This window comes from Scatophagus argus, chromosome 19 (assembly GCF_020382885.2).
Source record: "Scatophagus argus isolate fScaArg1 chromosome 19, fScaArg1.pri, whole genome shotgun sequence".
NCBI classification, from domain to species: domain Eukaryota; kingdom Metazoa; phylum Chordata; class Actinopteri; family Scatophagidae; genus Scatophagus; species Scatophagus argus.
The window spans coordinates 16313208-16324303 of NC_058511.1; the positions used below are offsets into that span (position 1 = coordinate 16313208).

Here is an 11096-nt window from a genome sequence, read left to right on the forward strand (position 1 = left end):
AAATTTATGTTATCAACACATTTGTGAATGGATGAATTATTTCATATGTAGTTGCTTGTTTTCATTTAAATGCATTTCCAAACTAATTCATTTTTTCCTGATGTTTTAGAACAATATTTTCTGATTTGGGTTTTGATTTTATGCATGGTTTATTTGAATGGTAAAGGGTTCCAGTGTAACTTTGGGGATTTTTTTTTTCAGCCCCCTTTTACCTTTGTTTCCTTTGGCTAACATTTTTCTTTTTGGTTTGCCTAACTGTTTTTGATTTGTCAGCAGCTTTTTCTTGTTTTCATTAGCTACCAGAAGCAGCAAAAGGAAATCTTTAAAGTGCCAAAACATGAGCAGAAGAATTTTTAATTCCAGCCACTGCAGTGCCAAAACCCTGCAGCTCAACATCAAGATAAATTATTCATTGTTCAGAATCCAGCCGGGTTAGCATATTTATCCCTGTGGCAGCCGTGGCAGGGTGGTTTCTGGGCTGTTCTTGTGTTGTAATTTTCTCGAGAATTATAGAGGAAAGAGCATTTAGATGTTAAAATGATTAAAATGATTAGTAACCTTGAATTCACTGCCAACAGATTTCACTTTTTACCACATCAGCTAATGAGCTTTAATGTCATACAAGTTGCAGCAGAGTGTTGCCTCCATAAATATGATCTGATTTTAGTCATAGGCCACTTCTTAAATTATTACATTTTGGCCAACCCGTGTTTAGTCTTTTGCTGTACATACTCCTGGAAACCAAAATACCCGAACAAGCCTGAGATCAACTAAACGTCCTGTTAACAGCCCAGAGTTGTAAGAACACAAGAGGTGGATAAGAAAAACGATCGATTTAGCTGGTAATGACAAAATATTCAATCACTTCCTTATCAACCCATATACTTCTTTGTACAATCCCTGGTTAGATGTTTGTTATAAAGCAAACCAATAATGACTATTAAATAACATGGTTTAAAATGTGAAACAAAGTCCTTTTTTCTCAGTTTAAAATGTGAAACATCTGAAACTGTGAAAAAGTACCTTCACTTTGCTCTGTTAAGGCCCTAAGCTCTCTCAATGCCTGGAAGGCATGTAAACCAATTTATCAATCCTGTAAGAGAGTTTTAATTGCACCAACACGGTTGCTCACTCAGGGGGATGAAAGCTCTTCCCCTACTCTGGCTATCCATTTATCCTATCATCCCAAGTGCACACAGCACTATTCTGCACCCACAGCATCACCATTTCAAAACCAATTGTAATGGCTGACTGGACGCACAGGCAGCTTTCAGCCTGAGTTGACCTCTGACCCTACGTCATTGACTTTGTGCAGGCAGAATAGCCTGTATGGTGCTTGATGCTGGAGGCAATTATTAAAAGATGTATAGGTTGTGTGTATATATATATATATGTGTATATATATATACTTTCATCATATTTCTTCAGAATCACTCTTTAATGAGTGCAGCATGCTCTGGCTTCAGTCTAATAAAATTGACTGAATGTGGATCCTTTCTTGGTTAAATATATATTTTCATTATTGCATGCCAACCAGGGATTTTACAAATCTGAAAAAGTCAATGAACTGCTTTTTGAATCTACTCCATATTTAACTGTGCTTCACCCTTCTACACTCTGCCTACACCGTATTTCCTTAAATCACAATCAGGATGGAAAATTCTTTGTGCTGTGGAACCGTCACCAGCCCACCATCCACCACATCAGCATGACAAAGCCCCTGATGCTCATAAATCCAATCCAATCATACTTACAAGCTTTTCAGTTACCTTGAATATTTCCAAAGCCAGACAATGCAACACTTTTGGGTTTCACCTAAATAGACCACCTTTAGTCTCTCTATTGTGGCAGAAAGTAGTAAATTGTTTAGTAAGTTAGAGGAGTCTCTCGACTAAAAAAAGATGTTGTTTATGCCTTGACGCCTTGTCAAAATAGGTCATGAAGCCATTCAGATGTGTTGGTCAATACTATTAGAATAATTCCAGTAAGTGTTGTGGTTTGGTTGCTTGGACTTGTTCAGACCAGAAATTATGTAATATTTTACAGTGACGCAAAGCTGCTCATTTAAATTATTTCAGTATTAGTTAACAAGGTTATTTTTCCTGTCTGAACAGCAAAAACAATCAACTTTAACTCAGCGTCCGCACAGAAAAATTCTTCATAAGTGGAAAAGAAAGTCTTTTACATGATGCCAGCACCACATTAAACAGTTCTCAAGATTTCTTTGTTTTGGTGGGGTGGCATCATAAAATATTTGCTCAGAACACAGTTGCAAGAAATTGAACTGCAAGGTAGCAATCTCTTGCTCTCGGACTGACACTTAAGATGTGTCACGTGTATATTTGCTCTCCCGCATAGTTAGATGAGAAAATTGATACAGCTTTCATGTCTGTACCTAAATATGATGCTAGAGCTATCTTAGCTTAGCATAAAGACTGGTGGCTTTAGCTGGCAGCTGGCTTTAGCTTCAGATCTAGTGTAGAGACCTGAGAGGGATATTATGTAATTCCTGTAAGTTTCAAGTACAACAAGAAATAGTTTTCATTGTCATTGTTTGAGGTTTTGTGCTTTTTCCACCATTCTCTGGCCCAAATGTTCCATAAGTGCACCTAATTGTATTTTGTCCCACTAAATTTGATGCACTCAGTAGAAACTCAGTGTAGTCTTGCTCTCTCACCCTGACAAACACACGCACATACACAGCAGAGTACACGCACAACTCACTTACTGCTCATCACAACTCATATTTCTGTCAATCAGTCAATGAAATTCATTCCACTGCTGTCATCCCTTTGTCCTGACCAGAGCAACTCGATCGTGTTGAAGATGGCATGAACCATATCAACCAAGACATGAAGGAAGCCGAGAAAAATTTAAAAGATTTAGGGAAATGCTGTGGGCTTTTCATATGTCCATGTAACAAGTAGGTACTGACAACGTGCCCCAAAGGTTCTTTACATATGTGGTGGCGTCCAGTTTTTCCTCTTTTTTTTTCTTTTTTGTTTTACTTTCTTTCGTCACAGTGAGTGTCTGAAGTTGTTGTCTTCTCTCCTTTGTCCTCTCTTTATCTCTCTCTCTTCCTCTCCTCTTCCTCCCTCTTTCTCTTCTCGTGCTTCGTTCTGTGGGGGATAAATGACTTGTGTTTAATCAGAGCAACTGGAGCGCATCGAGGAGGGAATGGACCAAATCAATAAGGACATGAAGGATGCAGAAAAGAATTTGAACGATCTAGGGAAATTCTGTGGTCTTTGCTCCTGTCCATGTAACAAGTAGGTGCTGCTTGCCTGCCTGCCTGCCTGCCATTCAAAACTAAAAATAAATATCTAAGAAATCAAAATATAATCGAGGTAGAAGTGACATCACGATGGCCATCAGCCAATAGTCCGCTCTGCTCCAGCACCAAATAACATCTGACTTTGCCCCTTTCACACCCAAACAAGTTGGACACAGGAGGCCATGATGTGCTTTCAAATGCCTTCTCTCCCACACACAAACATACGCAGTACACTTAAAGTCGAACTGAAATTGGATTTCTCTCTCGAACTAGTGTGCATGACTTTTCAAAAGGATATATATTTTCTTTCTAAGCAAGCCCAAATAGCTTTGTTTATGTACTGTTAGCTTTTGTCTCTTCACATCTCCCTAAACATTTAACACTCAGGTGGATCCATCATGTTCTTTTGTATTCCACTTGAAAAAAGAAAGCTGGCAAATTAAGCCAATTAGCTCCCTCTCAGAAAGTGGTGGCTAAATGACCTTGCTAATGCTGGTACTGATTCCCATGATACATTACTTTATCTTCAATTCAATTCACTTTAATTGAAGTTATTTATATATCACCAAATCACAACAAAAATTGTCTAGAGCAGGTCTAGACCAAACTCTTTAATTTGATCTTTGGAGAGACCCAACAAAACCCCCATGAGCAAGCACTTGATGACAGTGGCGATGAAAAACTTCCTTCCCCTGCTGAGTCATCTTCAGCTCTCACACAATGTGTTCCTCTAGCATTATAGAAGGGGTGGGAGGGTGGGGGATTAGCTAACATTGGCTGTCTCTCTTTCATTGGTTCAAATCTAAGGAGCACTATTTTCTTAGATATTTTTAATAACAACACGAAACACCAAGAACATACACTGATTTCTCAGCAACTAAATTTTAATTCCAGTTCGACTTTGAAATTCAGACAATGTGCAGACACACTGCGGGCACATGCAGCAGCCTTGGGTTCTTATTGCAACATCTCCCCTAGACTGGCCTCCAGACATACAGTGTCTCAGAATTCATTGGTCCATGACCAGGAAGCATCTTATAGTCCTACTGTCTGAATCATTGCTACACACTGGCCTCTTAGAGGTAGCTCAGATCATTCCAGATTCCAAGGGTCATATACCACTTAATCACGTAAATACCCTACTCAAGCATACTTATCTATTTGCTCCTGCTTTTGCACAGTCAAGCCGGACCTCCAAATAGACCGGCGAGATTGAAAACCCTATAGTCAATCTCAGAAAGTCCAGTCCTACACATAAGCTCTTCTGCACTCAGCCAAGGCCATGGTTCATCAATAAGTGCCTCTCTTAACATCCTTCTACCAAGTGCCCTTCTCCAGGTGCCCTGTTCTCTAAGCCTCCACTTCTCCAAACACCTTTATAATGGGAGTCATTTACATGCAAGTGTAGCCACTGTAGAAGACCATCTTTTAAATTTGTACTGATTCCCCCAGATGAGGAATAATGTTTTAGTATTATTGCAAAGTGTGGGTAAGAGGGGACTTCTGCATTGATATCACTGCAGCTTTTGGCCTTCCCAACTGTAAAATCAGTTAGATTCAAACCAAAAGAGCAGGGCTGGGGCTCCCGAAGCATCTTGGCACTCAGATCATTTTATGTGTTGACTCCAGCTGGAAATTCAGTGATCTTGGTTCCAAAATGCCTTCAGTCAGCCTGGTCCAGGACTGTTTGACACTTCTCCTCATCTGCATGATCTCTACCACCACCACACCGCTCTAACATCTAATAGATCCTCACCTCTTTGCAGGCAACAAGATCTTTTTGTTTCTCCCTGAGCACCCCTCCCCCACCACCATTTTTGAACCACCAAGCGCCAATGACATGGAATGACTGGCGAGCATGACCCTTGGAATGCTCATGCATGCATGACAATGCAATTCATAACAGCAATGCTACACATGATGATGCTGATATTAACAAGTGAAGATGATGTTCATGATGTTGATGATGATGATGAACAATTTCTTTTATGTCTTATTTGCTGGAACGATGTAACAGTACGATGGATTTTTTTTCTGGTAAACATGGAATAAACAGCAGATAGTCATTTGTCATTCAAAATCTCTGGGAGGAAAAAATGAGAGAAGATTCAGCTGAAAAGAGATACATTTACAAAAGGCAAACTAATCAGTTTTGTATTTGTACAGAGCAGTCTAAAACGGTTGCAAAATATTTATAAAATAATGTAATATTATTTGCACTTGTGAGCACCAATGGTAAAATGAAATGGCAAGAAATTGTCACTTGCTAGAAGGAAGGCAACACATCTCAAGAAGACAAAAAAACAGTATGACACATTCAAAGCAATGAAAAAAAAAACAAGTGATCTGTGTTGTTCCTGGGAGTTGGAAACTGGGTTAAGCCACATGCGCAGTCAAGAATTTTCAGGGAGACAGTCATGTTTGTTCTCTAAAATGGGCACATCGTGTCACTGCGCATGTACTGCGTGGTATCCTTGTCTTTACATGGCTCCGCGTGGCAATCCAGCCCACTTCTGCCTTGTTTTCCCTCTCTGGTTCTGCTGCAGTTTCTCTGCAGTGCCACCTCTCCTGCAGAGCGCTGGGCTAAATTAGCTTTTATCTGGCACTGGCTGTTCAACGTTACTGTTCGCTGAGCTCCCTCTCCCGCAGGGAACTCGCTCATATGTAGGTCAGCCATATCAGATAGTGACATGATAGCCTGCTGGGAAGTTGACTCAAACTGAATGTACACGTAGATGGATGCTAGAAAGACAAAAGAGACATATTTTGACAGGTATTTTTTTCACTGCTGAGAAAGTAAGGCTTAATTCCATCATACATGCTGGGATATTTTTTTAATCCTGTCAGCATGTTGGCTGTCTATCAGAATTAGCTGACTCCTGGTTTTCTGCTACTTAATGCGTTTGGATTTTGGCTTTAAGCATACCATTGGATTTTGATTGGTGGATAGTGCTCAAAGAATGAATTAGATATGAACAAGTTCAGTTTTACCATGGGATGGGATTTGCAATACTCATGATCTAATCAGATCATCTCAGTTCAAATGAGCAAAACTGATTAGAGAGGTGCATTAGATCCTTTCTGAGACTGCAGCGAAGCAAATTTCTCAGACAAAAAAGACAAATGAGATATCAAATGAAAGGAAAGATGTAAGGAGCAGAGGAGAGGAGAGGAAAGGAGAGCAGATCAGAGGAGAGCAGTAACATACAGCAAGTATGGACAATATCAAAGGAAAAGGAAAGAGAACAAAAAGAACAAACTGTGGACGAAAAGAAAGGCCTCAGACAAGGGTAGCATGTGTGTTTACCATACTGGTGTGTGTCAGCAGGGAGAGGGAGCTAAGCGAAGCCTTGCCTCAGTCCATTTCTATTAATAAAAGCAATGTAGGAGGCTGAGCCGTTGCCATCCCTGATACAGCTAGAGTACATCCACACAGCACTCCAAGGTTATACAAAACTCAGCAACTGATGCTACAATGCAAGCAAAGAGACAACAAAATATTGCTGAATGGATATGAGATATGAGATTTGTTTCTCAGGAGTAACATTGTTAAAGTTTCTGAGAAAAGCGTTTGGCTGTCCTGCCATCAAGAGTGCCTTAAAAGTATGAAGGTGTGATGAAACAGTAACTAATGAAATTAAAAACAAACTTCTGTCCCATCCCTACCCCTCTACCTCTGACTCTTCTGTGCCAAATCACATGCTGAACCTTATGGTGAAAAGTCTGACGGGCAGAGTGAGGTGACATGTCCAAAGCCATTCAGCTGTGCTAAGCTTGCATAGGGTGTTGGCACAGCTGTATTTGGAATATGCATTCTACTCCTGAGTCAGAAGCAGACAAAGATGAATCCAAATGATGTGATAAAAGTCACACTCTTCACTCCTCTGCCTCACTGCGACCTGACATCCCAGCTTGCCCAGAACTCTGAATCTGGAATAAAAGTAGTGACATTTGAAAAAACGTAAAGTGAGGGCAGGGTTACAGGTGTGGGTGTTGCAGCGAGTCTGGGAGTGGTTAACCATGGTGTTATTCTCTGTTGACTCCCTCCAGTGTCTTGTTTTCTTTTGTTTCCTTTTGTCTTTTAGCAGTTTGTTCTCCACGTTAATCGTCGTCCCTCCTAATGATGTGACAGTCCTGTACACTCTGTGTTGTGTGTCTGCCAAAAGCTCGTCTCTTCTCTGTTTTCTGTCACTCTGGGACATTGTGGGAGTGGGGTGGGGTTTTATCATTGCAACAACGCAGAAGTACCAGGAGGATGTTTTTTTTTTTTGTTGTTGTTGTTTTTAAAAAAGGGAAAGGGTAGGGGAATTGTCACACACTGAGTCATCCCACATGTTTATGCTATTAAAATGCATGCCTAGATTATTAAAACAGACAGATGTGACTTGTGCCTGATTTTGAACAGTATGTTATATTACCTACAAGATATAACATAACACATATTACTATTGTGTAACAACAGAATGAGCCTGTACCTATCACACCCAGTCTACCAACCAGTCCATGCCTGCTATGCTTTGCTTGAATTAGTCTAGTCCCCACCATATATTTATGTGCTGGATGCATGAAACCAAATAACACCTTTGTGTCAGCTGATCTCGCTACATACTGATAAATATACTGTAGATTTCACTAATGGGAAGTCAGTCTGGGTGAGGTAAATGAGGAATCATTTGGTCAAACTATCAAGTAACTGTCCCTCCTCGTCCTTCCCCATCGCTGTCGGCGTCCAGGATGAAGAGCGGAGCCAGCAAGGCCTGGGGGAACAACCAGGATGGGGTGGTGGCCAGCCAGCCTGCCCGCGTGGTGGATGAGCGTGAACAGATGGCCATCAGTGGAGGCTTCATTCGCAGGTGAGAAGGAAACTAGAGGTAGAATTGAGACGCCCATAAAATGGATGAATGAGGGCTAGGACACAGAGATGATGTACGTCATTTTTTCCAAGAATGTTCCACCTAGTCCCGTCCTGCTATTCTGTGATTGGCTAGTACACGTTGACTCGGTGTGTCCTTGTGATTGGATGCTAGCTGTAGGCGCAAGTCAGCGCAAATGTAGATATCAGCAGCTGGAAGAGGCTCCCAGAGAAGGTTAAAGTGGATGAATGGGTCAAATACGAGACTTTTACCCGATGGTTAACAGAATGATTAGGTTATGAATGATGAGGTTAGTGTCCTGTGTGGAACCCAAAGTCACAACTGACTGGTTAGTTTTAGATTTGGCTGACTTTTTTGAATTATTATTATATCAGTTTGTATCACATTGTATATTGTCAGTTTCAGTTGCAGCTTAGTTTTGTTTTTGGAACAAACTTATAATTTGTTAGGAAAAGTTCATGGTGATAAAACAACCTCTCACAGCATTAAGCACATGTTAGGAAGGCTTTCTGGCAATTCAAGACAGACAATTCAAGAGATGTAAAAGTATACATAGGTTCATGGGATGATGTGTGAGTGTGCATATAAGAGGAGTATGGGTGCCCATGTGGAGCTTTTGCATTTTGGGATGTAAGAAATCCATGAAGAGACCCGCATGAAGGGGGAAGAGTGACATTTGTTACTATACTTACTTGCTTTCTCTCTGAGAGTTGGATAAGAAGACTGATACCACCCTCATATCTGTAAGCTAAACATGAATAAACAGTGAGGAGACAACCAGCCAAGCTAAGCATAAAGAGAAATGATTCGTATTTCATACCACCAAAGTGTATAAAACGACAGTCATCGCCCCATGCACACAACCCCCCTTGAAACCTCAGCTTTGGGATTTTACAAAGTGGAAATTAGAAGATTAATTAATTAAACCTTAGATTGAGAATCAGGACACAGCACATTAAAAGTGTTAAAGCAAACTAAAAGAATACAGCAGTAACATGGAATAAACACTGAACAGGCACAACATTAAACCACGTGCTTAATGTTTTGCAGGGCCCCTTTGTACTGCCAAAACAGCTCAGGGAAAGGGACACAAGATCTCTGGGGGTATTTTGTGGCATCAGAATGTTGGATCCTTTGGCTTCTGTGCACTGAGGATGGGAAGGTGGATTAAGCTTATTCCAGTGCCTCCCACAGATTCTCAATCAGGTTGGGATTCAGGGAGTCTGCAGTCCGTTGTTGTGGTCCTTGAGACACTCCTGAGCTGGTTTTGAAAAGCAACGGGGTACAATGTCCAGCTGGAGGGAGGTTGCTGCTGACGGGAAGAGCCATTGCCATGGAGGGGGTTGTATTTGTTCTGCAATGTTTAGGTAGATGCTGTGTGTCAAAGAACATCCACATGATTGTCAGAACCCGAGGTTTCCCCACAGAACACTGCATTGTAAACAGATGATTAATGTTCTTCACTTCACCTGTCAGTGGTTCTAATGTTGTGGCTAAATGGTGTAAACTGCCTTGCACAGCATCCTCCTAGTGTTCAGATGCATGGTCAGGGGTCAGACGCTGTTCTTCAGAGAAAAGAGAAGGATCAGAGATGAAATATAGATGAGAGCATTTTCACTGCCTTCCTGGGCCTGGTCAGCATGGCATTATGTGGTGTGTGTGGCCTGCTGTTTGTGCATTGCGGTATTTAAATCTGCTCTTGTGTGTGTATTCAGGGTAACAGACGATGCCCGGGAAAATGAGATGGACGAGAACCTGGAGCAGGTGGGTGGCATCATTGGAAACTTGCGCCACATGGCCCTGGACATGGGCAACGAGATTGACACCCAGAACCGCCAGATCGACAGGATCATGGAGAAGGTATGACACAGGCCAACATCAACAAGTCATCATTTCATAGCATTGTACATTTTAAATGTCACATACCTCAATATATCCCTTAAAATTTTTCTGATTTTAATTACGTTACTTTTAAGTACTTTCCACTGAGTTTCCACTGAGATCAGCATCCATGATTTTTGCTAGTTTTGATGCCAGCCAGATTTCAAAATTTATTTACTTCCATTACGCTGCTTTGGTCTGCTCCATCCACACAGGCGTACAGAAAGCAGCAGTACAGGCTTGTGGGAACACGATACTTTTGTTAAATGTTAGGAAATAACGACATCAAAGCAAGAAAACAAACGTGTGTCCATTAGAACAGAAATATTTGAAAAAAGTCATTTCATTCAAGTCTGGTGCCTTCAGCTACATTTTGGGAAATGTAGAGCACGGGACTGCTCTAATTTAAAGTGTAATTACAAATCTGTTCTCTATTGATAAAGCTGGCTGTGAGTGAAGTGGACATGGAAAGGTTTTGCAAGTCACAGCTGTACAGACTCTTAGAGATGATATATACATGCATTTACAGAGAATATTAGGATTTTTAGTTCATCATTTCAACCATTTGTAACCACAAGAACTGAAACCCAAAGGGCCATACATTTTTTTCTCTTTTTCTCTTGTGTGACCGTGCATGTCTACTTCCTATTCATTTGTCTGCAGCAGTTGTGCATATTTGACTTCACTGCGGCTCTGTGGTTAAAGTACCTGCCATCACCAGGATTTATTGAATCCTGAGGTCCTAAGTTCAACTTCCTATCTCCTTCAAGAAAGTTAAACCATGCACCGAAAAACAAAGCCTCAAATTTAATATTTTATTTTATTATACTTGTGTGTTTATATCATCTTTAAATTTCATTTCCCAACATGAAGGCCTAAATACTGTCTCAAAGCAGCAACGCATCCTTGTAGAGAAATACATGGAATTAATGAATCCTTTACTTTCGTTTTGGCCTAAAATTAGTCAGATTTAAATAGATTTATAAAAAGTATATAATATATACTTTTTATACAATATGACATAGTGATCTCAATGTCCTCAGTGGTGGCTACAGCCCTGTTTTGTA

At 40.7% G+C, this 11096-nt stretch overlaps 1 protein-coding gene across 2 annotated transcripts in view; it reads left to right on the forward strand.

The window, feature by feature from the left end:
* The window catches only part of snap25a (synaptosome associated protein 25a), a 31481-nt gene extending 21465 nt beyond the window's left edge, over nucleotides 1–10016 (forward strand). The window contains exons 5-7 of one of the 2 annotated variants that reach the window (XM_046373265.1): nucleotides 2806–2923; nucleotides 8008–8127; nucleotides 9864–10016. In XM_046373265.1, coding sequence (XP_046229221.1) covers nucleotides 2806–2923; nucleotides 8008–8127; nucleotides 9864–10014 — 389 coding nt within the window. In that variant the 3' untranslated portion in view covers nucleotides 10015–10016. Of the gene's footprint in view, nucleotides 1–2805; nucleotides 2924–3151; nucleotides 3270–8007; nucleotides 8128–9863 lie in introns of both variants that reach the window. The other variant, XM_046373264.1, reaches the window with a different exon arrangement.
* The last annotated feature ends 1080 nt before the right edge of the window (nucleotides 10017–11096 follow it).